Source organism: Arachis hypogaea, chromosome 15, assembly GCF_003086295.3.
Source record: "Arachis hypogaea cultivar Tifrunner chromosome 15, arahy.Tifrunner.gnm2.J5K5, whole genome shotgun sequence".
Taxonomy (NCBI): domain Eukaryota; kingdom Viridiplantae; phylum Streptophyta; class Magnoliopsida; order Fabales; family Fabaceae; genus Arachis; species Arachis hypogaea.
The window spans coordinates 155,407,893-155,435,879 of NC_092050.1; the positions used below are offsets into that span (position 1 = coordinate 155,407,893).

A 27,987-nucleotide genomic window follows, 5' to 3' on the forward strand; every position below is an offset into this window, starting at 1 on the left:
TGCTGCCAGGGCATGTCGACATGGGTAATGCAATGACTGGAACAGGCCACAATCGCATGTACGCTCAGTCAGACAAACCTGATATGAAGTCTGTGACCAACCGTCTACTGGCTCCATCTCTTCCACGCTAAAAACGGATACCCTACGATCACAATGGGTGACTCGCAACATCGGCAGGTTCTCTCTGTTCTTATCTATGGCTGCCAATAGCCGCTGCGAGTGGATCTGTCCATCCTGTAACTGAGCATGTGCTTCGCGTCCTCTACGCACGAACAACTGTTGCCCGAACAATCGCTGCTACCAGAAGATTCCTCGTTCCCTTCAGCACGGCATTTGTACATTCCAATAGGTTCGTAGTCATGTGACTATACCATCGACCTTCGTCGCAATGTTGCAACCACAATTCCTTCCTAAAACGAAGAGCCCAATCCACCATCTCACGGGACAATGTACCTATAGCATCCAAGTACTAGTCGCATCCTTCCTTACTCGGACTGCACGCCGCATTTATTAGGTACCTCTTACCCTCGGTCGACTTGAACCTGAAATTGAAGTTTGAAGCCATGTGCCGGATGCAGTAAGCATGATATGCTGACGGGGAATGCCATCCACTGTGTGGTGCATTAATAGCGGCACGAATGGCCTGTGATTTATCTGATATGATCAAGATTCCTGGTTGTGGAGTAACATGTTGTCTTAAGTTTGAAAAGAAAAACGACTATGACTCCGTTGTCTCAGACTCCACCAGTGAGAAAGCTATAGGAAGAATATTGTTGTTACCATCTTGAGCCACAGCAATCAAAAGCACGCCCTCGTACTTGCTATACAGATGTGTTCCGTCCTCCGATACAAACGGCTTGCAATATTTGAACGCTTCAATACATGGAGAAAATGCCCAGAAAATCTTATCAAACTGACTCCACTATCCGTCAACCATATCCCCGTTATAATAAGGGACATCGTGGCATTCGTGGATCGTATCTGGGAGGCACTCCTGCAAGGCTTGTAAGAGTGTCGGAATCCTATTGTATGACTCTTCCCAGTCGCCAACTCGCCATAGATCTTGGCAATTGCCTTTTCCTTTGCCATTCACACCTTCCGATATGAGGGCTTAAAATGGTAACTTTGATGGACAGCACTTTGCAATACTGAGATAGACACCGAAGGATCAATCTTTATCATAGGTAACACAACCTTGCAAATCAACCCACTATCCAGTTGCGCATGGTCCTGAGACATGGTTGGTGCCAGACAGGTATGTGATCCACCGAACCGACGTACCTCCCTGCGAATATTGATTCAATGTCAATAACATGCTAAACAAAAAACAAACGTATAGAGTCTAATGCATCCACAATATAATGTAAAATATACCAGTAATTCAAGTTTTATCGTAATGCCACACATAGACTCCACGGACAACCATTGGAGAATTGCTTTCATCGACAGTGATATTTTAGCCTATCTGACTCCAGCACTCTGTACTCCGTATTCCGTCGAATACTATAGTTCTTCACCGCCAGTAGGAATGCTTCTCGGTTGCTGAACCTATGCCCAATTCGGAATTCCACCCCACCATCCGTGTTGTAATCCTCCCCGTCCCCTGCGCATTGCATCCAAGTTCAACGTCTGGTAATGGCTAGGAACGTCCGACAGTCGAGGAATGACCAAAGGCGGAGGTAGCAGAAACCTACCAACGCTGCCACTAGGAGTCTCTAGCACAAACTCATCATCTGACACTGTATCACTTGACGACTCGGACCCGGCAACATAGGTGGAATCGCCCTTACTGTCAGAATCGTCGGCACTATCATAAGGCTGGGCATAGTTGATCGGTATCGCCTCGAGCGGCACGACTTCAGGACCCAGAGGAGACGACCAATCCCCTACAACTGCATCACGGACCACAGAATACAACTCCATCACATGTTGGGGCATCAGTCGCGCATGTACATCGAACATTACCCTCACATGCTGATCCCCATCTATCCAGAATAACCGGTTCGTAAATCCATCATTCGGAAGCGCATACAAAAATCTATATGCAATCCTCCCAACCTCATTTGTTCCTACTCCTCCCATATTGCGCAGCATCATCGTCTTTAGCGCATCCAAGGTATCAACCCGGTGAGTGCGCAACATCACAGTGTTGTCAGACTAAAAAATTACTCCTTCATTACCATGTCTGACTATCCCATTCGGATAAACCACAAAAAAAGTATTGATTGTTCTCCATCAGAGAAAAATCGAAAGAAGAGAAATAAAAGAATGGTTTGTGAATTGTGTGAGGAGAGGTATTGGGATGATTTCTATAAATAGACTTATTGTACAATTTATCTTGGATGCTGAAACCCTAATATAATCTTGACTATATCTCGGATGCAGTGCCCCTGTTTTCCTTCCTTGCACGTATCTCGGATGCACTGCTCTATGTCAGAACATGCACATATCTCGGACGCAGTGTATCCGAAATGCTCTCTTGTTCATATCTCAGGTGCAACCGTGATATGACTAGCGCGTCTCGTATCACAAAACGGGATCCGTGCATCCGAGATACGTTCAATTTTTGGCTTCCCCACTGTATCCGAGATATGATTCTAAATGTAATTTGGTAAATACTTATACGTTTATTTAAATCGGTAAATATTATATTTTTTAATTTAAATAAAAAAAAAGTTCCTATTGGACAGCAGCAAATTTGTAAATGAAAAAAAATCAAGCCATAACTTACTTAATAATTTGTTTATTGTATTAAGAGTAAAGTGACAATTAAATCTTTAAAGATTTTGACTTAGACAGTGAATATGTATATCCTTCTATAGATATATGTCTATTGTTATCGCATGAGCATAGAAAAGAAACAATGTAATTTATATAACATTTATCACCTACTCTTTGTTTATCACAAATTCTATTAAAACTGGTGAAGTTTCGTTCTAAAAGTTATTATTATCTACATAACAATTTTTTATAAATAGACACGTTAAACATATAAACACTACAGTTAAATTTTATGTAATAAATTAATAAAATGACATAAAGTGTCTATTATTTACTATGATGATGACTAAATTGATACTTTTTTGTTTTCAGGGTTAATTAGTTCAAAATTTTAATTTTTGAGAATCCAAAGTACGTCTAGTTTGCGTTTTCATTTTTATTGTTTTTTGTTTTCTAGATTTTATAAAAAAAAAATAAAAATAGTAAAAGTAATAGTAATGAAATCTTATTTTCGGCTGATTTTACTTTTTTTTTCATAATATTTAAAAAATAGAAATGACTAAAAATAAAAACGGAAAATAAAAATACAAACCAAATATAACTTAATTGTCATTTTATTTTTGTATTAATGATATTAAAATATTAGTTAAAAAGTAAAAAAATTATAAATAAATTACCCCATAGTGGTAGCTGGCTAGGTTCTTCCAGAGCTCCGCTGCAGAACACCTTCTCTCTCTTATTTCAAACCCTTAACCCCTCTCCACCATTCTTCATCAGGCTTTTGTTAAAAAGCTTGCAACTTTCACATAATACAACAAGATTGGTAGTATGTTTTATTCCTTTCAGCTTTTTTCTTTTCTTCTATAGACTATTTTCAGTGTTAATTTTCTATTCCGAACTAAGTTCCAATCAATTCAGTTATTCGAAAAAAAGAAGTAAATTTAGGTCACTGATTATGTTAAAAGGAGAGTAGTGCGTTATATCTTTTAGTATGTTCTGTTGATTGCGATGCTTTGATACATAATGCAATGCAAACTAATGTTTAAAACCCTGATTTTGCAGAATGATGGAAGAGAAAGAGAAATTAGATAGTTACAAAGTTGGATCTTTGCCTACTGTAATATATATACCTGATTTCATCACAGATAGTGAACAAAGCTTTCTTCTTAACAATGTAACACTTCCTATTTCTTTTCTTTTCACTGTTGTGTTCATTTAGTGTTTTGGGTATTCTAAATTGGTTTTTCTGATGGTTATTAGATATATGGAGCCCCTGCATCAAAGTGGAAGTTGTTGAAGAATAGGAGGTTACAGAATTGGGGTACGATGGCCTCTTACTTTTTATATATCCGGTTTCCGTGTGCTAACTGTGTAGATTGTAAGTCAATGCAGAAACCATTTGAGTGTTTGGTTTTGCTTTTGTAGAACTCATTTTAGCTAGAATTACTTCTGGCAGAATTGGTTCAGTTTAGATTTGATTTTGATGTAAAGTGATGTATATTTGGTCATATATTTTCAAGTCTGCATGAATCAATTCTAGAAGCAAGAGTTGGTTTTGCAAACTAGTAACCAAACTTATAGTCAAAATTGATTCGAAGTGTAGAATTGATTTTGAGTTGCACTATCAAATCCTCAAAATTTCGGTATGTTTGAATTGATAGAAAGTGAAACATGATACAAAATAATTTAATTGAGGAACTGAACATGTTTTATGAGTACAGTAAATCTCACTAGATCTCTTTTTTCCTTTGGGTGGGTTAAGGGGAGTCTTGTTTGTTAAGTAATTTCAAATTTTCAACATGCCCATGTCAATGATATTTCTTTTTTGCTTCGTTCATACAGCCAATCAAATTAATAGTATTTAGCAGAACCGCAGAGATGACACGAAAAATTTCTTTCTCATTAATATTGTTCATTGGCAGGTGGCGTTGTCCATGAGAAGGGCCTTCTACCTCAACCATGTAAGTTGGAAAATCTCTCTCCTTCCACAATCCAAATCTACAGTCTGCATGATTACGCATGATGCTAGCTATTGCAACTGAAAGGTCTCGATGTTATAGAAGTTATTCTTGTCCATCTTCAATTTGATTTTAGGCCGGTTTTCTCTTGAAATAACTAGTATAGTAACTCCTGCAATGCACTTAAAGATTTTACCACCTTTAAATATTGCTTTTCGCACACCTGAAACAGTAGGTTTATTCCTGTAGCATTTTTTGATTTGATGGCAATTGCTTCAGACATTATGTTATTAGATACCTGTTGCTCCATAAGTGGATGTGGATTGAATTTGAATTCTTATGTTGTTGTCTTGCATACACTGTGAGGTCTGAATTTGTGAGGGTGACTTTCAAATATGAGGATTGTTGAACCATTGTTATTGTTGATCTATACTGATTGGTTTTGAAACTGACCTAATCATGGAATGAGGAGAATATATCATAATACTTATGGATCTAATTTAATGAATAAAAATGTAACATTGAACTCCTTCTACCACTCTTTCTTAAGATATTTTTGTTTTTAATATGCTTCAAACATTTAAGTATATCTGTATCTGTCTTGCAGTGCCTCCATGGTTAACAAATCTTACACAAAAGATATCAGAAGAATCAGAACTATTTCCATCAGCAATCAATCATGTTCTCATCAATGAGTACTTACCTAACCAAGGCATAATGGTTTGTCCTTCACCTCTGTGCTTGCTTCTAGCCATATTCATTGGCGGAAATGCTTAACTATGGAATTTGCAATTCCTGTTCATTAATATTTTTCAAATGTACTCCGTTTTTATTGTTTTATTTTATTTTTTCAAATTCTACAGCCACATCAAGATGGTCCAGCTTACTTCCCAGTTGTAGCTATTCTTTCACTTGGATCGCCTGTCGTCATGGACTTTACACCTCATGCTAGATTTAAACTAGATCCGCAAGATGTTAATGGCAACGATTCTGATGGAGAAGATAAAAGGCTTGATGATAATTACCTCCCATTCTCTGTTCTATTGATGCCTCGCAGTCTACTGATATTCAAGGATAAGGCATACTCAGGTTCTTATTCTCAACTGCTATGAGCTATGGTTAACCCTTGAATTTGTGGTATCTTCTTTTAATCTTCCTAAAATTTTAGTAACATTCACTAATTGATCATTTCAGATTATTTGCATGGTATTAAAGATTGTGTGGTACAATGCTATGATGGGGTAAGCTACCTTGATTTAACTTTATATGTACTGTTAGTGTAAAAATATTTTACATAGTAACACACATTCAATCATGTATTGTCAAATTAGTAAAAATAACTACTTTTCACTTTCGCTGATTGAATAATCGCCCTAAAGAAAAAAGAAAAGATGTGATACTTGTTTCATTGTATCTCATGCTTTAAATTAAACTTCGTCATTTTTAGGCTGTAAATGAAATGGAAGCTTTGAAACACAATGAATCAGATAGACCCTATTTTGGCTCAGAGGAATCAGTGGAAACAATGGGGAAGGAAGAGAGTAAGGATATATCAAGAACATCCACTAGAGTTTCATTAACTTGTAGATTGGTACCAAAAGTTCACAAGAATTTGTTTAGGTTTTGAAAATTATAATTTTAAAATTTCCATCTTTTATCCAATTGTGTTAGTAGGAGTCTCACTCCATTGTGTTACAAAATCAGGACAAGTCTTTATTAATACCCTAATCCCGTTATTAATCTACTGTATGCACATATTTTAGATGCAGATATTGAAATAAAATGACTTAGAGTTTATTAAAAGGATTTTTGCTAATGGATGCCTTTATATCACTTGTTAGGAGGTTATAATTATGAAATTTGATTCAAAATGCATTGAAAATTATAAAATACTTTTTTCTATCAAATGTTTGTTGTTCCATAATCCTTAACAAAACCTTTATAATGAATGGCCATTTGAAATTTACACATTGAACTTAATTTTAATATATTGTTAGAATGAAATATCTAACTAAATGAGCTTTTGGTGTCTATAATATACCCCTTTTTTGGTGTTCTGTATAAAATATATTGTTTTTATTTTAGTCTAGTAAAATTTAAAGGTGTTTTTTTCCATCATTAATTTGTTTTGTGAAATACTATATTAAATACTGATGTAGTAAGCTGAAATATATATTTCTTTTGTCTTTCATGGTGTTTTCTGGTTCGACAGGTTAAGGACTAATATGACAAGACTTGTCATCAATATTTAATATATTATGTCTGTATTTAATGGAGTAAATTAAGGATTAAAAGAAAAACACTAAATTTTACATACCAAACTCAAGGAAAATTTTATAGGGACCAAAATAGAAATGGATATTTTATAGGCACTAAAAGCTTATTTATCCCTATATATTTTTATATTAGTAATAAGTAACTATAGTGTAAAATAGTTTTTATTTTAATTGTCATTCAATTGTACAATTACATTTTTAAGACTTATGAAAAACTGAAATTTAAATAAAAAGAAAACACATTTGTTAATACAACAATACATATTGGATATATGAAAGAAAGTCTTCCTATTAGATGGAGTCGACTAATAATACATTATTAGATATTTTGATAGAAAAATTTACAGTGATAATACATATAAACTAAATCTTCAGTGTTAACATGAAATAATTTTCTTTTCCTTTTTTTTTTTTGAAAAAAGTTACATATAACTATTTTTTATATTTAAAAATTATTAAATAATTTAATAAACTTAATTAAATCATCATCTAATAGTTCTTCTTTCTCAATCTTTAATTTCACATCAAAATAATTTGAATTTTTTTGTTTTATTTGTTGGGGTTAGGATTGGACTTTGGGGAAAAGCAGAAATTGCCACACGTGTATCAACCAACTGAAACTGACGTGTGATTTTCTGCCGCAAAAGACAGAACTGACGTGTTTACTTTGACATGAAAGTGACACGTGGTTAGTTCTCCTTCTTTTCACTGTTTTTCCATTCACAAGTCAAAGTCAACGGTATTATTGTTTCTTCAAAATCTACAGTTGACTTAAAGAGAACACAAAAGAAGCCTAAGTGTTCTGAACAATAAAATATTAAGTATTTACATATAAAAACAAACACAGTTTAATTTCTGAGTATTTTATTAAGGTGGCGTTATTCAGGTAAAATTCAAAATTTCCTTTTTTGAAAAATAATTAATACAAAATAACATTAGTGAATAGAAAATATTTAAAAAAAAAAAAATCTGACGTCAGTTTGAGTTGGTTATAAGCGGCTACCGCCACTATATATACCAAAATTTCTATCGTAATCCGTTTTTCCCATTTCATTGCCTCATTCATTCTTTCTCTTCTTCTTACTCCAACTTCGTTTCCAGGTTTGCTCTCTGTGTTTCTTCTTCAGATTATTGTGACAAATGTGGCAGATTTGCCCTCTCTCTTTCACTATCTTTGCTCTGTGATTGCGCTTCTTTTGTTCTGCTTTGACGATTCCCCTTTTGTGGATTCTAACAGATTACATTTCGACTTTTTTTTCCATCGCTTGTGTCTTCAATGTAGCCAATTCATTCCGCACAGTCTTTGATGAGATTTTGGATTTTTACCAACGTGTGTCTATTTTTTCTTTTTTTAATAATTATAATTTATTCACTGGTTTTCTCACACTAGTTTTTTTGACTTATGAGTCAAAGGTGGAGAGAAATGAAAATTTTCAATTCTTTTCTTTTGCTTCTTTGTTGTTTGATGTGAAGTTTTTTCTGGTGTTTGGAATTGGATTCAGTGGGAATTTTTTGTTTCGAAATTGTATGATTCCGAAATCTTCTTCAATCATTGTAGAAATCCTAGAACTTTGTTTCCTCTTTTATTTTTGTCCTTTTTGTTCTATGCAGACAGAAAGTGATAGAATTGCGCTTTTAAATTTAAAGTACCTGCTGTTTATTTATGGATTTGGGAATGATGATGCACATTGGAGATACTAGTTGTTGTCATCATCGTCATCGTCATGATGCTGTAATGAAGTGCATTATTTGGAAATAATCGATAATCGAAGAACGCTATTTTGTTAGCAAGAATTTGAAGTATTTAGTAAGAGGAGGACGTATCATTAAACTATTTATTTCAAAAGCTTAAGCTAGTAAGCGGATAAACACATGAATGGTTTATATCTTTAACAGGAGGAACTGTGGGAAGAGAAGTTGGAATTCTTGGAGTCTTAATTAAAGTGGTATTGGTCGGAAGGACTTACACTGAAAGCCGGAAACTTTGTGCATTGGGGATTTTCTTCTAGATTAGAATAGATATTTACAGAGAAGTTTTGTTAAGAATTGAGGTTGACAAGATTTCTGAAAGTTGTGGACTTGATCTTTTAAATTTCAGTAGATGTTTGAACTGAACCCTGTTATGTGCCAATATACCCTTTAATTTTTACTCCTATCCACATATTTAAATTACATTACTGTCCTCCAGTGCTGACATCTCTAAGTTGTTTCTGCATTCAAAACTGTTAAATGGATGAACAGAATAAAGTGGTTAATAAGAAACAGTCATAATATTTTCAAAATGAGCGAGTTGAATTGGTTGAGATACATGAGGGCACTGTATGGACTTTATATAAGGTCATTAAAGAATGGATTATTTTTATACCTTTTTTATGGGACAAATTTGGCCTAATTGTGAATTAATTTTTTTTTTGTTGACAGTCCAAAGGCAAAGTGTACCATCTGTCCACTAATCAATCAGCCTGTTTGATTTCTGTCTGTCAAATCCAGTTGAGCATGTTGATTTTGATTTTATTGATTTCGGAACCTCAATAGAGATATAGGTTTGATGTCTTAAATTTTTTGTCTTATGGTTGACAAATTGTTCATGTGTAGGCAAAGCGTGTTATTGAAGAAATTGAACAAGTCTTGTATGTGGATTTTGTGATATAATTTTCAATATTCAATTAGGAGCCTCTATTGAGAATCAATCTGAGATTGGGAGCTATCACATTGAAATATCTAGTCCTTCATCAGATTTCATGCATACGATGAAAAAGGTGGCTTGATGTTATCTTTAGCTTTTAGATTCCTTTGAGATTACATGTTGTGGATGTGGGTGTGTATCTTCGAAATTAATTTTGATGCAATTTTGGAATAGCGTTTGGGCTGCTGAGTGAGTTCCTTGATTTTTCTTTTTAACAGAATTCTGACCTGAGTGAGATTGGATCTGTATTCAACAACTTGGCTAAGCAGCTTGAGGAACCTGTTGACTTTGAGCTTCCAGATTCGTTTACCAAGAATAAACCTGTGCAGTATAGATCCATAAAGCGCAGTATCCTTTATAGATGTTGATCAAATGTTCTCAATAGCAGTGTTTGCGTTGAAAGCAGCATTTTCTATGGACCCAGCTAACATTAAAATCTCAAGTTGTTCATAAATCACAATTTCCATACTTGTTTTGAAGTATTTTACACTTTTAAATTTGTTTTTGTTTATCTTTCTTTTTCTTTTGGCTGTCCTATTGCTTTAGAAAAGCTTCCTTTGTTTGTTCTTATGTATCCAATCTAAGATATATATACTTCAAAGAAGTTTAAGAGACGGTTTGATGATGGCATATTCTGTTCTTGTACTCCTTCACCTGAATCTCCGAATGTGTGTGGTATTGATTGCCACTGTGGGTAAGTATTCGACATGGCGCCTGGGGTATGCTCTCTTTTATCATTTAATTGTAGATGCTATTACATTATGTGCAGCCATGCTCATTGTTCCTTTTGTTTTCTGTCCCTATAGGGTGCTTTTATCTTGCTGTTCTTCAGCCTGTAAATGTGGGAGCTCCTGTCTCAACAAACCATTTCAGCATCGTCGGGTGAAAAAGATGAAATTAGTTCAGGTACAACTTTTGGCTTAGGATGAGAGTAAACCACGAAAGCAATACTAGAAAGATTTTGCTGTTGGAAAATAGTCTCTAAAAGAATGAAATTCTCATATGGTTCCAAAAGATTATGGACATTTGACAAAATGGTCCAACCATGAATTTACTCCTCAACATATGCCTTGAATTTACTCATGGTTGGATCAAAATTTGTCAAACATATGTAATGTTTTGGAGGCCATAGGAGACTTATTCTCAGATTCTTTTTTGTTTGCTTCAAAGTCTTTTAGATACCGTTTTGATGGTTTACTCCTCAAGATTATTTTGTTGGTAATTTGCAATGTTATAATTCCAGTTTCTTGCATCATTTTATCTGTTTTATTATTTTTATTGATTCTTCATCCTCCTAATGTTTGAAATGAGTTCTGTGTTTCTTCCAAATTATTCCAGGATTTTCTTTTGCTTTAGAAAATCAATTTCCGCCCCTTTATTTATCTGTGCCACTTCTCTATCATTCAATACCTCTGCCTTATTAACTTTTTGTTCATGGATATCCCCCATATTTTTCGCACTTAACATTCTGTGTAAATATGTTGCTTGTAGACTGAGAAATGTGGCTCTGGTATTGTAGCTGCTGAAGATATTAAGCGTGGGGAGTTTGTTATAGAATATGTTGGAGAAGGTGATAAGCAATTAGTTTCGCTTGTATGCATTATAAAATTTTGAGAAAAGGTTATTGATAGTTTATTTGTGTTTTAAAAGCTACTTATAGATTACCTGTCTTATCAGTAATTGATGACAAAACATGTGAAGAAAGACTTTGGAACATGAAGTATCGTGGGGATTCAAACTTTTACTTATGTGAAATCAATCGAGATACTGTGATTGATGCCACATATAAGGGAAACAAATCTAGATATATCAATCATAGTTGCTGTCCCAATACCGAGATGCAGAAATGGTTGGCTATGAATTGTTTTGTTAGTGTTAGGTATCTGACATTTAGCAGCTAAGTTAATTACTCAGTCTAACACACTTTCTCTTCTTTCTATCTTAAGGATAGCAGATGGTGAAACCAGAATAGCCATTTTTGCTACACGAGACATTCAAAAGGGTGAACAACTCACCTACGATTACCGGTATGAGCACTTGACTATTTATTTGATCACCCCCTTTCATATGCACTATTTCTAATATATTACTAGTAGTATACACTCCTGTAGAAAGTTTGGGTGTCTCCAGAAACCAGAATGATACTCATATCTCTATGTTAGTGATGGTGGATTCTAACAATATAGCAGGTTTGTCCAATTTGGCGCAGACCAAGACTGTCACTGCGGTGCTGTTGCCTGCAGGCGTAAGCTGGGTGTCCAACCTACAAAGCCTAAAATGTCAGTTAAATGTCAGGTGGCTTCATCTTCTCTTAAATAGAAATTCTATCTGGATAATGGCTGTGACTTTCATTTTAACAAAGCACAGAACCAAACTTAAATTTCATCATTATTTTATTGCAAAACAATGCGATCTGAATCAGGGGAATAAACTCTCTCAACTTTTAATTAGCCTTGCAATGTATAGAACATTGCTACTTCACATTTCATGATTATAGGTTTTTTCTGAAGTCATTCTTTCCTTGGTTTCTTGGTGATGCTGGAGTCATCTGATTTATGTAGCCAACTCCACTTGGTGGAATAAGATCTAGTTCTTGTATATATTTTTTCTGGCAAAGGATATGTAACTTTAGCTTACATATCCATTAAATGACTTATTGAGTATAATGAAGAATGCAAATACATTGAAGATTTCAAGGTACCACTGAAGTAAAGAGAAAAGAAAAATGTGTGTATACCCTTAAATGTATTTTCATGTTTGATGGTTGTATTTGTTATTCTTTAATTAAAATATGAAGATGCTGATTATCTTAAGAGTATAAATGTATTCGTTTAGATCAGTCTAGTTGTCTGTGGATTGTATTCCCAGAGATAGCACGTTGTGGTCAATTGGTTGGTGCTGCCACACCTCACATTTTAGAATTGTACAGCCCAATAGGCACTCGTCCCATAGACTATCGTGATCCTTCTTTTTATTGTAGAAGTACTAATGGATCCCTCATTAGGCACATGATTCCATTTTGATGCTGTGTTTACATTTATTATAGAAGTATAAATACGTTTCCATATTACGCAGGTTAGTGCTGCATTTACATTCAGAATAAATTTGGCTCCTTTGAAGTGCATGGTGCACTTAGAAGGTAAATACACAATCTCAACAGTTGATGAAAAACTCATCAATTTGGGATTTCTAAAATACAAACACTTACAAGATACACATACCTCACAAGAGTATAACTACCCTTGAGTGGCTATTTCATTAAATAAAAAATTGGGATGTGGGGAATATAACATGATAGCCACTCTTCTCAGTAAAATTGAGACGTGGTTGTTCCAAGGGAAAGTTAGAAAAATGGTGCTTAAAATCAAGACCAAGGTGGACTACTTGAGAATAGATGCCTTTTCGAGCAAGAAAAAGAGTTGAGCTCTGATCCATTCCTTGTTAAACAGCTCAGATATAGGAATAAAAATAAGAAACACTAACCCACAATAGCTGAGGTGTTAAACTTTTAATGGATTAGAGAACCATTTTAGTCCTATTTGCTATTTTCTTTTAATTCTTTTCCCACTTTGAGAGCATCTAAGAATTTCTTGAAATAGCTTACCTGATGTGGACCTTGTCAACATTTTTCTTTAATTTCTACTTTTTAGCTAAAATTGGTCGAAATGGATGGACTGTTCCAAAATGTTTGGAACATTAGTGGAAGGATTTTAAATTCTTGAATTTGATTCTGAATTTCCTCAAAACTGGCTAAAATGTGTTTAGAATATATAAATCGGACAAATCTCAAAAATCTATATGAATATTGTTTTTAGAGGTCAAATGTATAGCGTTAAGGTTGATGCTCGTGCCATGGCGGTCATGGGTTCTAGTGATGAAAACAACCACCTCATCATGAGGAGTTTGTTCATTGGCACTTCCTATACCCCACCTTGTGTGTGTAAATTAGTTTAAAGGGGCTTTTATTTGCCTGCCTGAGATAAAATGACATACACATCAATTGAGTGCTTTCATCTATATTTATTTACTTCTTGATTCTATTTGGATTCTTAATATTGACAACTGATATTTAATGCTTAATGCTTGTGTTCATTTACCTTTATGTTAGCTTACTCATTTATTCTGCATCTTTGGTAATTCTTTTTGAAATGTGGGAAAGGAATGTGCATAATCCTTGTCATGTAAAAGAGGAGTGAATTTGACAAAAGATAAAAGCTTGGAACACTTCGTTTAAATAAAACTTAATGAATTAATTTAACAATCTTAGATATTTATAATCTGTATATTTCAAATTAAATACGGTATATATATATTTCACGCAGCCATAGGCTTAAAAAGTAGCTGGGACAGTGGATTGATTATACCACATTTATTTATCTACATTTAGGAATATCACAAAGCTGAAATTCTTGATGAAAACATGAGCATTGCTAAATCATACAAAAAGCTTTTCATGAAATTGTTCCACAAATGATGTGGCATAACTGTAATCCAGAGAAAAATATCGCATGGGAACCAAGTGACACACCTGCATTAACTTTTAATTTATGCATCGATTCACGAAATCAATTTCGTGCAAACGAGCATCAGCATAAAAAATTTATGCGTTAGGAACTAATAGTGGTCAAGATGTCCACATAGTGTTTATTAACTACTTATGAGTTAATCATTGTTTAATAATCCTTTTTGGTAAATTTTCCGTTTCCTTTTGTCATCTTCTGAACCAAACCCGATGTATCATCAAGTTTTCAGAGGAGTGTGTTTCTGTAGGGTGCCATCATTTCTTAAAAAGCTTCCAATATTTAAGTAATTAGTTGCTATATATATATATAACTAATTAATTAAGCTTATATCTCACTTTGAAAATAAAAAATAAACAATTGCTAGCTAGGTCAGCCTGTTGTTTATGTACTGTCATGGCCTAGATTTGAATTTTGATTCTCCTGTAGGTGGATCGTATGAAAATACCTTTATGAGCTCTTGTTGAGTCTAAAGGTATGCCCTAACGTTTGTCGCTTAGGACGAGTTTCTTACCTAAGTTTTACCATACAAAAGTTATTTTATTTATATGTCTAGGATGGAAATTCATATACTGACTGAATCTCCATTTTGAAGAGGTATCTTTTTTTGCCAATTTAGGAAGAATAATTTGGCAATATATATATTTCCGTTATGTAATTTGAGCAATGAAATCATCACAAAATGTGTCCCCCTTATAATTACTAATTTCCCTTATGCTGTGTAATTACTAGCAGATAGGGTCTAACATAAATCTAATAAAAAGTCTAACATGAATTAGGAACAACAAAATTAGAGATATATTAAAAAATTCTAGGAAATTAAATTCATCAAATACATCACTAATTAAATAAAGATAGAATTATAGTGCAGGGAGGGTACAGCTGCTCGCTGGCGGACTGAAATTGGTGGAGCCTGTCGCCATAGGAGAAAAGGCAGAGGGAGGGCATATTTAATTAGGGAAGGGTAGGGTTTTTTTTAATAAAACATAAATTCACAAATCTTCCCTTTAAAAGAAAAAACGAAAAGAATCCTGTCGCCATTCCTGCGACTGGCAACAGAGAAAGCGGTTGTTATGGCTGTGACCTGAAATCCACAACTCAACAGATTCTCATTGTGTTTTTCAGAAAATCTGCGCTGATATGGCTATTTGATAACACTGAACCCATGGGTATCTAAAATTCCTTCATGCACCAATATTACTTATAGGTAGAAACATATTTATCTAAGGTTTTCCGTTTCTAACCTCCTATAATGATCAGTAGTGTCAAAGTTCAATTTTTCCTGATCAGTAGTGGCAGGGAATAGCAGCTGCCATGGTTGCTACATGAAATCCACAATGTAACACGATTCTCATTGTTTTAGGAAAGCTGCACTATAGCTCTGTAGCGCTGAATATAGCGCTACAGCATATAGGTAGAAACATAATTTTCTAAGTTTTTCCATTTCTTATCTCGTATAACAAGTTTCAGGGTAAACTCAAATGTAGGGCATTAAGGGTAAGTATGATTGATTTGGGAATTTTAATTTCTGATATTAGGTAGATTTATAGATCCTACACAATCCATTTTCTCGGAGAATAGTCATTCCTTCATTTTGATGGAATTGTTCCGACTAGAAATGTGCTACCTAACTTTCAATACTGTAAATTCCTCCTCATTCTTATTCCATCTTATCCTCATCATTCAATCATACTATAAGTATAGCCTCAACAACAATCAGGTCTTATCCTATAGGCAAAGTTGGTTACACGGGTCATAATGCCGTAGTATCCTACTATCTTAAACCTTGTGTATTTCTTGAATTGCATTTGTATGTACTACATGTGTATCAAATAATAAGATATGCCTGGTTGACTAATGTTAACTCTCTTTTTTCAATTTTTTAAAGGTATATCAGAATGGAGGTTTGCAAATTGGTAAGCTTGCGTCTTTCTTACTCTTTATTACATTGAGTTATATAGCATGTTTAGTTAAGCTTTTTGGAATGCCTCAAGCCATGGTTTTGTGGTTCTAGAAAACTAAACAAAACATGTTAAAATACTATTTGATTTATGCTTAAAATTAGCTGTCATATCCATTTAGTTTTCCTTTTGTGCTTGAATTTCAGGCAGTTCTCAAGTTTTTGCGCAATCTAAAAGCTTAAAAGTTTGCATTGGGGAAGTTATTAGGATAAAACACCTTGAACATGTGAGGTACTAGATACTCTGCCTCTGAATTATATGCTTTTGATATTTATGTATTTAATCAACAAGTTCACTTTATCCACATTATGTGTAGAATTCAACTTCAACTCTTATGTATTCTTATTATGTTACAGGTTTGGGCTTATTAAATGGTTTAACAAATATTCCCAAAAACACTTGGTGAGAGAAACTTTGGTTGGGCTTTAAAAGCTTAGATCAACGTTGTGCTCATGTATCAATAAATTTTTGCAGATCCTGTTTGAAGATGGCTGTGTTGAAATTTGAGATGTCTAAAGAAGATTGGGAACTCACTAGTTTGTGACACAATTACTTTTGAGTGCTGCACTACCACTTACTTCCTTGTTAGTATTTTTTCAGTATTTATCTCTGTGACACTAGTAGTGTTTCTTCCTGATTATGTGCTTGTTATGATAGATTGACGCCTTAGGCGTTGATTTTGATTACTATGCTGTTTTTTTTTTATTTGTCTCCCTTGGCTACTTTTGAAGGATGTTCTTTGCATTGAGGGTGGGTTTAGTAAAGCTTATTGTGTTTGATAATTCAAAAAGATCATGTGCTTTTGTTTTTAGTTTTTAAAAGCAATAGGTGCTTTTAAAACACCTATGAAGATATTTTTTAAAGCTAGCTTATTCTTTTCAAGTCTAATATAATCTTATTATATATTAATGATTTTCTAGATTTATGCTTACTCTTTACATTTACTTTTATGTATATTAAAGTCCTTTGAAGTTTTAAAAACAATTTTACCGAACATAATTGTTATAGAGTATGCTTACTGAAAGCTAATTTTACCAAACCCACCTTGAATGCATGCTTTGATGAGCAGTATTTTCCATTCTAGATGAGGATTCTAAGCTAACAGAATTGCTATTAATGTCATTGTTCCTGCTGTGATAATTTTCTTGTCATTGTAGGAAAAAGAACAGGGCTATAGCTAATCCCTCTGTATTTTCATTTATTTTTATATATATAAATAGGAAAAAGCACGTGAAGGGAATTAAGTTAATTTCAGTTATTCCTCACTTATTTCTGCTAAATTCTGAAAATGAAAAGGAAATGTGTGGTGTTCCTTTGTGTGTTATTCCTTTAGCCAAATTCCTCCTAAGATTGCTATAACTGTGTTTCAGGTGTGTAGGTGAAAACTAGTGAAAATGGAGGCATTATTCTTTCATTTCAGTACATAATTCTTTGGAGTTGCTAAGGCTCTGAAAATTCATTCTGATAGAAAGCTTAATACCTAGACTAGATCATTGTTTCTGATTGAAGGCATTAATAAGCTGTTTTGGTTTCCATCCGAACAAGATGTATCGCGCCAACCTAGAAGATTGTTGTTACTTCTAGAGATATTTTGTGTCTCTGCAAATCTTGATTGTACTATAAAGTGAGAATTCATCTTGTAACCTTACCTTGGATTTGCACAATTGTTGTATCAAGTCACTTGAAATATACGAATGGAGTGAGACAAGGATTGTGTTTTGGATGAATTCCCTTGAGAGAATTATCTCCCAGCGTCAATATATATATATACATAGGTACAGAAATAAAATCCCTTAATACTAGGAGATATGATAGAATCAGATCCCTTAATACTAGGAGATAGAATCAGATCCCTTAATACTAGGAGATCCAACAGAATTAGATATCTAAAGATGGAAACTATATCAAAACAGATCTAATCTGATATTCAACACTCCCCCTCAAGCTGGAGCATATAAATCATATGCACCAAGCTTGTTACATATGTATTGTATCCGAGGACCCCGGAGAGCTTTGGTGAAAATATCTGCAAGTTGATCGTTGGAGTTGACAAAGGCTGTTACTATTTCCCCACTTTGCAACTTCTCCCTTATGAAATGGCAATCAATCTCTATGTGCTTGGTCCGTTCATGAAACACAGGGTTGGAAGCAATATGTAAGGCAGCTTGATTATCGCACACCAGTTCCATCTTACTCGGCTCACAAAACTTAAGTTCCTTAACTAATTGCTTCAACCATATAAGTTCACATGTGGCAAGTGCCATAGCTCTATATTCAGCTTCCGCACTAGATCTTGCTACAACATTTTGCTTCTTACTCTTCCAAGATATCAAGTTTCCACCAATAAAAACACAATAACCAGATGTAGAACGTCTATCAGATGGAGATCCTGCCCAATCTGCATCAGTATACCCAACAATCTGGTTATGTCCTTTATCTTCATACAACAAACCTTTTCCTGGAGCACCTTTGATATATCTAAGGACTCTAACAGCTGCGTCCCAATGACTATCGCATGGAGAGTCAAGAAACTGACTTAGGATACTTGTGGCAAATGAAATATCTGGCCGAGTGACTGTCAAATAATTCAATCGGCCAATTAATCTGCGATATCTACCAGGATCTGCAAGAGGTTCTCCTTGATTTGGACTAAGTTTTGTATTGGGATCCATTGGTGTATCTACAGGTCTAGAATCCAACATTCCAGTTTCTTCAAGAATATCTAGAGCATATTTTCTCTGTGAGATACAGATCCCCGCATTAGATTGTGCCACTTCAATTCCTAGGAAATATTTTAACTTCCCCATATCCTTAGTCTGAAAGTGATCAAACAAGTGCTGTTTTAACTGAGTGATTCCCTCATGATCATCTCCAGTAATGACAATATCATCCACATAAACAACCAGATATATGGAGGTCATGGAGGAAGAATGACGGAAGAAAACTGAATGATCTGCTTCACTTTGAATCATGCCAAATTTAGAAATAACAGCACTAAAGCGACCAAACCAAGCTCGAGGGGATTGTTTCAAGCCATATAAAGATCGGCGTAAATGACATACTAAGCCGGAAGACTCCCCCTGAGCAACAAACCCGGGAGGTTGCTCCATGTATACTTCCTCCTCGAGATCACCATGTAAGAAAGCATTTTTAATATCAAGTTGATGAAGAGGCCAATGGCGAATGGCAGCCATAGAAAGAAAAAGACGAACAGAGGCCATCTTCGCAACAGGAGAGAAGGTATCACCATAGTCCAAACCAAAGATTTGAGTGTAGCCCTTAGCCACAAGGCGGGCTTTTAATCGATCAATGGTTCCGTCTGAGCTGACCTTAATAGTATAGATCCAACGACAACCCACAGTAGATTTGCCCGGTGGCAGTGGAACAAGATCCCAAGTACCAGTAGAATGTAAGGCAGACATCTCCTCAATCATAGCCTGGCGCCACCCTGGATGTGAAAGAGCTTCTGCTGTTGTTTTGGGTATAGAAACAGAAGACAAAGAGGAGGTAAAAGCATAGTGCGAAGATGATAAACGATGGTAACTGAGAAAATTATAAATAGGATTAGGATTACGGGTGGAACGAGTACCTTGTCTGAGAGCAATAGGAGGACTACTGCTAACTCCCGAAGAAGGATCCAAGGACGGTTCAGCCACGGGTTCAGGAGATGAGTTATCTTGGACTGCAGGCCGTGGGCGGCGATGATAAACTTGGAGAGGCTTTGTGGGAATAGGAGGCCCATCTAAGTAAGGAACAGGAAGCACCTCCGTAATGGAAGGTGAAGTGATGTCGGGTGCAGAGAAAAAAGGGGTATTCTCAAGAAAAGTGACATCGGCAGACACGAAGAAACGATTAAGAGCTGGAGAATAACAACGATAACCCTTTTGAAATCGAGTGTACCCTAAGAAAACACATTGGATAGAACGAGCAGTTAACTTGTCTTTGCCTGGGGTAAGATCATGGATGAAACAAGTACAACCAAAGACTCGTAGTGGAAGAGAAAAAATGTGCTCATGAGGAAATAAAATGGAATGAGGAACTTGATTTTGCAAAACAGAAGAAGGCATACGATTAATTAAATAACATGCAGTCAGAACAGCCTCACCCCAAAATTTAAGGGGAACATGAGTATGGAGAAGAAGAGTGCGAGCAGTTTCAATCAAGTGACGATGTTTACGCTCAGCCACACCATTCTGTTGAGGGGTATGAGGACAAGATGACTGATGTAGAATGCCTTTGGAGGACAAGTAAGACGAAAAGGGTGCTGAAAAATACTCACGAGCATTATCACTTCGTAAAATTTTAATTGAAGTTTTGAATTGGTTTTGAATTTCAGAACAGAAAGACTTGAAATGTACAAATAATTCAGATCTGTCCTTCATTAAATATAGCCAAGTGCAACGAGAAAAGTCATCAATAAAGGTGACAAAATAACGAAAGCCTGAATGAGAAGTAACTCGACTAGGTCCCCATACATCAGAATGAATAACAGAAAAGGGAGACGCAGCCCGTGTATTGACACGACTTGAAAAAGAACTACGAACATGTTTACCTAAATGACAAGTTTGACACTCTAAGGTAGTAAGACGAGATAAACTCGGGACCATAGCTTGTAACTTCGAGAGGCTGGGATGTCCCAGGCGACAATGGACCACGTCCGGAGACTCAACAGCAGCAACAGAAGACACAGTAGTAGTGGGTAAGGCAAGCCGATACAGTCCTTGAGACTCACATCCTGTTCCAATCGTCTGTCCCGTCCCTCGATCCTGCACAATGACGGAGTCAGCAAAAAAGGTAACAGAACAATTGAGAGAACGAGTAAGTTGGCTAATAGAAATCAAATTGAAAGGACAATTGGGCATGTAAAGAACAGATTTCAAAGGTATTGTAGGAAGAGGAGTAGCTTGACCTATTCCCTTAGCACCAATTTTAGAACCATCAGCCAAAGTGATAGAAGGAAGAAATGCAGGGTGTTCAAGTTTAGAGAGGACAGAAGAAGTACCAGAAATGTGATCAGAAGCACCTGAGTCAAGGACCCATGGTCCAAGAGAAGAGGAATGAGAGATACAAGCAACAGAATTACCAGAGTGGGCCACCGAAGCAACGGGAGTAGATGCCTGCTTTGAAGCTTGGTACTTGAGAAACTCATCATAATCATTGCCAGAGACAAATATCCCTTGTGGTTGTGCGGCGGAGTGAACGTCAGATGGCTCATTAGTTTGGACAACATTAGCTACCTTAGTAGGACGACCATGGAGAGCATAACATTTATCCTGAGTATGACCAATCCTATGGCAATGGGTACAACTAGGGCGAGTACGATTACCACGACCATTACCACGACCCCCACGGCCGCCGCGAGTGGGCACTTGAAAGGACACTTGAGAAGAAGATTGGGATGCCAATGCAGTTTGGTCAAAAGTATGGGTCTCAAGAGAGGGGCCGGATTGCAAGAGTCGTGCAAATACGTCTTGAAGGGAAGGAACGGGTGAGGTGCCCAATATTTGTTGCCGAAGAGATTCAAGTTCAGCTGGCAACCCAAGTAACGTAAGTACCAAAAACAGCTTTCCCTGTTGAGCATGATGTTCATCAGCATTAGACACATAGGGAAGGAGAGTCGAAAACTCTTCCCTGACAGCTTCCACAGCCCCAACATAAGATTCCATATCAGTTCCTTGAAGCTGTAAACTACACAGCTTCTTAGCAACATGGTAAAGTCTTGCAATGTCATTAGTGTATAAAGCTTTAGCACGATCCCACACCTTTTTACAAGTTTTGTAAGCCCGAAACATAGTCAGCTTTGGTGGATCAATGGTCTGCCACATAAGGTTACATAGCTGGGCATCAATCTTCTTCCAAGTGGTTTTGTCAGCGGCGCGAACATCATCAACAGATTTAGTAAGGTGGTCTTCATAGCCTTGGCCCATGAACCAAAGTTCTACAGAATCAGCCCAAGAAAGGTAATTTTTGGCACCCATCAATTTTTCAGAGGTCATTGTAGCGGTTCCAGAAACGACAATTGTTAGAACAGCCGGTTTACCACCATTGGAGTTGGTGTCGGGGATTACCTCAGAAGACATGATGGCAGACACTCAGAAACGGCCGGAAAACACCTGCAGAAGGGAAACGAGGGCCGGAAAAAGCCTGGGCAGCGGAGAAATTTTGGGGACAGGCCGAAAAAAACAATTTCTGACGAAGAGACACAACTGATAGTGTCAGCTGGTGGGAAAAGGGAACACGGCTGAGAGATTGCAGCCGGAAAAGAAGAAAAAAAAAAAAAAAAATAGAAACCAGAGCCGGGTCGGAACCCGCTCTGATACCAACTTGAAATATACGAATGGAGTGAGACAAGGATTGTGTTTTGGATGAATTCCCTTGAGAGAATTATCTCCCAGCGTCAATATATATATATATACATAGGTACAGAAATAAAATCCCTTAATACTAGGAGATATGATAGAATCAGATCCCTTAATACTAGGAGATAGAATCAGATCCCTTAATACTAGGAGATCCAACAGAATTAGATATCTAAAGATGGAAACTATATCAAAACAGATCTAATCTGATATTCAACAAAGTCTATGATTTTTCTTTCTTTTTTGTATCCATTAGTTCTTTGATTCAAAGATCTTAAAATTTGTGATGAAATATGAGGGGGTTTCCTATAGTGAATGCAAGCAGGCTTATGTCAATAAAGAGAAGGCACATCAGTGTTGTGCTTAGCATGTATGTTTGTATTCATTTTTGTTGAATTTGTGTAGATCCATTTTTAGTGTTAAATTTTGTTGTTTCCACTGAGACATTATTTGGCAAAATTTATGGATTATGAGTTGGATGTACAAAACTTGGGATAACATGTAATTGGTTGATCTTGGAATGTAAGAACAAATCCATTGATGCTTTAATAATAGTGTGAAACTAAAACAATAATTGTGACTTTTAGCGCAAATGATTTTTATGATGTTTACACATGATAGAAGTGATAATCTTTTTAAAATTTGTCGTATGTTCTTGGTTTTAAATGCGACATCCATATAGTCATCAAAAAAAAAAAAAATGCGACATCCATATGTTTGAATGACAATTACCCTTGACACAATTGTTGGCCAATGATTTGAATATGGGACCATCTTGGAATTTACATTCTAGTTGGATAATGGCACTTAAAGTTCAAATAAAATTTGAGAAATGTTAAGTGATTCATAATTTTTTTTATATTTGCTTTGTATTGGAGTTAATATTAAGCAGTTCCCCATTTTTCTTTTATTACCATCGCAATTTAGACACCTACAAAAAATGCCAAAAAATTATACCATAAACTTATGAGTATCTATCTTACCCTTGAATCAAAATAATATTTGGTGAATAATATTTATACCAAATTTTATGGAAATAGACATTAATAAGCATGTAAGTAAAAATTCTTGTTTATTTATATTTTGAATAAATATATTATGTTAATTATCATGTATATATCTTGAATTGATATAAAATTTCCTAAAGATGATTTATAAGGTATAATTTCAAATCCAATGGTTAGTTTTTAAAAAAATTACGTTATTTGATCCTTACTCATAGATTATATATAAACTACGATTTGAATCTTCTAAAGTTTGAATTTCACTTTAGAGAGTAAAGTGTGATCTTCTACACTTGAATAGTTTCTCTTTCATATTTATTCTTGTTCCTACCTATGAAATCAATGGTGAGAGATCACACTTTACTCTCTAAAGTGAAATTCAAACTTTAGAGGATCCAAATCCTATAAACTAGATTCTAATTCAAAGTTATGAATAGTATATAATCCTACCTTTACATATACACTTGAATGGAACAAATCTGATTATATAACTATGCATAAATTCAACATATTATTTCATTTCATTTGATACAAATTAAAAAAGTGAGTAGCATGCTGATGCTCATAACATATACATACGGAATAAAAGACCTCTCCCACATGTAACTTAGACGCGTATGAACCACTTTACTAACTCACACAATAACAATAACATGCCACATACATTAACATTACTTTTTCATTACAAGTTTATTTGTACACTCTATACTCTCTATAAATGGCAGCCAGCTATAATGCTCTCTCTCTCTCTCTCTGTATATATATATACGCACAACCACCCCACTTCCCACTTTCTTACAGTTCATCCAATTCCAAATAATATGCAAGTCAATTTGCACTGTATTATGGAGGTTTCATAGTCAAAGTACTACTTGATTAAACCCTATTAATTGATTAAATTAATTTGGTTGTCAACCCTTAATTAGTGTTCCACAATTTCACTTTTTCTACTGTAAAAATAATTTACAATTATTTTCTGAATTTCAACAATTTTACTTATTTTATGAAATTTTAGGTAGCGTTTGTTTTGAGATATTAGGACAGAGACTGGGAGACTGAGACTCAATATTATGTTTGTTGGCTCAGAGACTGATACTAAAATTTCTGTCTCTGTTCCCAAAATTTCAGTATTTCAGTACCTCCAAAAAGTAGGGACACAGGAGACTGAAACTTTAATAACATTTTATACCTAAAATACCTTCATTTCAATTAATTAATTCCAATTTTATCCTTTGTACAAATTAAATTAGAGCTTCATTCTTATTTCAATTTCTGTCTCCCACTTTGCACCAAACAGAATACTGAGATTTATTTCAGTCTCTGTCTCTAAGTCTCTGTCCCTCAGTATCAGTCTTTCAGTCTCTGTCTCTCTACCAAAGGCTACCTTAGTTTCTGACTGATCAGCATGATTCTAAAAATTTTGATAAACTTATACGTTTGTATTGAATGCGACCTCTTATATTAGATATGTAATTTCAAAAAATTATAACGAAATAACTAATTTTCAAAATAACTTTTATTATAATTAAATAATTATAAAATTGTTTACTTACATCAAAATTAAACTCAATAAAATTATACATACAAGGTAGATTCAAGTGATGGAATGGTGAAGCCAATGAGTAATAGCTCAAATGGCATAGTCTCTCCATACTCAATTAAGAGGTTGCGGGTTTGAGTCTCCTATCTTTGACAAAAAAAAAAAGTGATGGAATGGTGAACACCCTTATTACGTGTCAACTTACATGCAATCACCATGCATCCATATACACATACATATATAGCATTCATATTGACCAATGTGATTACGTAGGATTCAAGAAATTTAGAAAACAAAAGTAAACGATAAACCACTATCCAGATATTTATTGTTTTTATTTACTTTTTATCCTTTTCAATCTCATCTTGATCTAATTGTGTGCTTACTTTATATATTTTCAATCATTATATATATAGCACATATACATATTGCAGTTTCCCCACTCTACAATGAATGTATTGTTCTGCCAGCTTTTTCCCACTAAGTAAAGTGTGTTCTTTAATTTAGTGCTACACACACATATATATATATATTTATATATATAGTAGTTGTGTTGTATCATTGATTAATATGGTGTACAAAAGGCCATTGAAGTGTTTGAAGATAGTGATGGCTAATTTGGTGACAGTGTTTGTTGTGATGGGAATTATAGTGAGTGGTTTCAGAATTGGAGCAGATGGTTTGAACATGAATTACTATTTGTTTAGTTGCCCTTTTGTTGAATCTGTTGTTAAGGACATTGTCAATAGGGCATTGGAAGATGATCCTTCACTTGCTGCTCCTCTTCTTAGAATGCACTTCCATGATTGTTTCATTCAGGTTCTTAATTTCATTTCCATTTTAATTTTGTGGTAATTAATAATCACCATCATGTTGTTGTATGGCGAAATTACTTAGTTGAGTTTGTTGTTAGGGTCTCAGTATCATGTTCGGGGATTTTGTTTTGGAGTTTCTGTGAGTAATATATTAAGTTAAAGAGAAATACTTGCACGTTCTTAAAACATATTTTATGTGCGTTTTATTTTAAAAATATTTATAATTTGTCATTTTTTTAATGTTGAAGAATAACGTTATTGACTTGGTAATTATAAATGTTTTTGGAATAAATATCAAATTTGTTATAAAAATTAGAAATATTGCCCTATTAATATAAATCATTGTTTTTTGAGGGGTTTTTTACTGCAAAACAAACATGCTTCTTTTTTTGTGAGTGTAAGTGATCAATAAATTATATATTTAAAAAAAAAAATCGAACATATGTTATCATTTTAATTGAGAAACTTAATATACTAACATGTTTTGATTTTCTTTGAGAATTGAATGGAATGAGTGAACAAGAACTTGAATGTTCTAAAACAATGAAAGACAGAGTGCAGAAATAAAAAAAGTAGTGATAACTGATAAGAGTAGATGTAGTTATATACATAAAGCTAAATTTACACACTTTAAAGTGGATAGGGTATCTATGTATGAATTGGAATAATGCATAAAAAAAGTGTCATTCTTATTAATTGGTATAGATAATAAGTAACTCACTAAAAAAATGTCATGCATGTTGTATCCATTTTTCTGCCATAAAATTGAACATATATTGCAGATTATAAATATTCTAACATATACGTGTGGTTGTGTGATCTGCTACTAGGGATGTGATGGATCAATTTTGATTGATTCCACAAAGGGTAACAAAGCAGAAAAGGATTCACCAGCAAATTTGAGTTTGAGAGGCTATGAAATTATAGATGACATCAAAGAAGAGCTTGAAAGACAATGCCCTGGAGTAGTTTCATGTGCTGATATTCTTGCTTTAGCTGCTAGAGATGCAGTTTTCTTTGTAAGATCAACCTACTTATATATTTTTCTACTTACCATTAATTTTATACTAATATATATTATGAATGGCACAATTCATGAGCAGGCACGGGGGCCAGTTTATGACATACCAAAGGGAAGAAAAGATGGAACAAGGTCCAAAATTGAGGATACCATTAATCTGCCATCTCCCAACTTCAATGCTTCTGATCTCATCAAGATGTTTGGCCAACATGGCTTTTCAGCACAAGAGATGGTGGCTCTCTCTGGTAATTATATACATATATGTCCCTATGCTTCTATTTATACCTCTACATGCTTGTTGATGAATAATGAATATCATAATTAAGTGAAACTTTTTGACAAAGGCTTCTAAATTCATAATTACTAGCTTTCACTATGTCATTCCTTCTGTTACAGAATATCTATATATCAAACTATAAATGCTTATAACTTTCAATAGAATAGTTGATAGAGATCATGCAACAAGGAAGCATTTTTAATAATGTTTTGTGGTTTTGAATTTTCAGGGGCTCATACAATAGGAGTAGCTAGGTGTTCTTCTTTCAAGAACAGGCTAACAAAAGTGGATCCAAATTTGAACTCAGAATTTGCAAAGACACTGTCCAGAACATGCAGTGATGGTGACAATGCTGAGCAGCCCTTTGATGAAACAAGGAATGATTTCGACAACTTGTACTTCGACGCTTTGGTTTCCAGCAATGGGGTTCTCACATCTGATCAAACATTGTTCACTAGTCCAAAAACTAGGAACTTTGTCAACTCTTATGCACAGAACCAAGCCTTGTTCTTCTTGGATTTCCAACAAGCCATGATCAAAATGACCTTGCTTGATATCAAAGAAGGTTCCAAGGGTCAAGTTAGAGACAACTGCCGCAGAATAAATTGAATTGGAGGATCTAGCTATGCCTTATTTAAAATTAATATATATGATATATGTATTTATATATCTATGGTTTGATAAATATTACATTAGCATTGATGAACATAATTGACAATTATTAACAGTTAATATAGAATTCAATAATTTCTCCAGAAATTTTGTAATTTCATTGAAATTGAATATGTTACATACTTCTAAATAATACATTGTTCCACCAAGATTGGTATCGACTATATGGATACTCGG

General features: G+C 34.7%; 2 protein-coding genes across 12 annotated transcripts; both read left to right on the plus strand.

Moving 5' to 3' along the window:
- The first annotated feature begins 3,410 nt into the window (after positions 1–3,410).
- LOC112751595 (histone-lysine N-methyltransferase ASHH3) lies at positions 3,411–17,849 on the plus strand. Of its 11 annotated transcripts, none has more exons than XM_025800783.2 (21): positions 3,411–3,547; positions 3,784–3,895; positions 3,982–4,042; positions 4,644–4,682; positions 5,287–5,399; positions 5,543–5,768; positions 5,874–5,920; positions 6,127–6,220; positions 9,626–9,714; positions 9,860–9,989; positions 10,227–10,335; positions 10,448–10,547; positions 11,133–11,211; positions 11,319–11,490; positions 11,588–11,668; positions 11,828–11,936; positions 16,050–16,077; positions 16,269–16,353; positions 16,479–16,524; positions 16,597–16,706; positions 17,493–17,849. In XM_025800783.2, the coding sequence occupies exons 2-20, from the start codon at positions 3,785–3,787 to the stop codon at positions 16,627–16,629; spliced, it is 1,752 nt and encodes a 583-aa protein (XP_025656568.1). In that variant the 5' UTR covers positions 3,411–3,547; position 3,784; the 3' UTR covers positions 16,630–16,706; positions 17,493–17,849. The 11 variants fall into 11 exon arrangements, with proteins under 11 accessions (XP_025656568.1, XP_025656572.1, XP_025656569.1 ...); XM_025800787.3 differs by having other exon boundaries at positions 11,828–11,920; XM_025800784.2 differs by having other exon boundaries at positions 11,831–11,936.
- Positions 17,850–25,292: 7,443 nt separating this feature from the next.
- On the plus strand, positions 25,293–27,897 carry LOC112751597 (peroxidase 47). Its single transcript, XM_025800796.3, has 4 exons — positions 25,293–25,844; positions 26,671–26,859; positions 26,944–27,106; positions 27,368–27,897. Exons 1-4 carry the CDS (start codon positions 25,596–25,598, stop codon positions 27,745–27,747), a joined length of 981 nt encoding a protein of 326 aa, XP_025656581.1. The 5' UTR covers positions 25,293–25,595; the 3' UTR covers positions 27,748–27,897.
- Positions 27,898–27,987: the final 90 nt, after the last annotated feature.

What these genes read in the sequence shown, in the direction of transcription:
- LOC112751595 (XM_025800783.2), top strand. Translation starts at nt 3,785, where the DNA reads ATGATGGAAGAGAAAGAGAAATTAGATAGTTACAAAGTTGGATCTTTG. An exon ending in TCATGCATACGATGAAAAAG is followed by an intron (nt 9,715 to 9,859) that starts GTGGCTTGATGT and finishes TCTTTTTAACAG; the next exon opens with AATTCTGACCTGAGTGAGAT. An exon ending in AATACCGAGATGCAGAAATG is followed by an intron (nt 11,491 to 11,587) that starts GTTGGCTATGAA and finishes TTCTATCTTAAG; the next exon opens with GATAGCAGATGGTGAAACCA.
- LOC112751597 (XM_025800796.3), top strand. Translation starts at nt 25,596, where the DNA reads ATGGTGTACAAAAGGCCATTGAAGTGTTTGAAGATAGTGATGGCTAAT. An exon ending in CTAGAGATGCAGTTTTCTTT is followed by an intron (nt 26,860 to 26,943) that starts GTAAGATCAACC and finishes ATTCATGAGCAG; the next exon opens with GCACGGGGGCCAGTTTATGA. An exon ending in AGAGATGGTGGCTCTCTCTG is followed by an intron (nt 27,107 to 27,367) that starts GTAATTATATAC and finishes TTGAATTTTCAG; the next exon opens with GGGCTCATACAATAGGAGTA.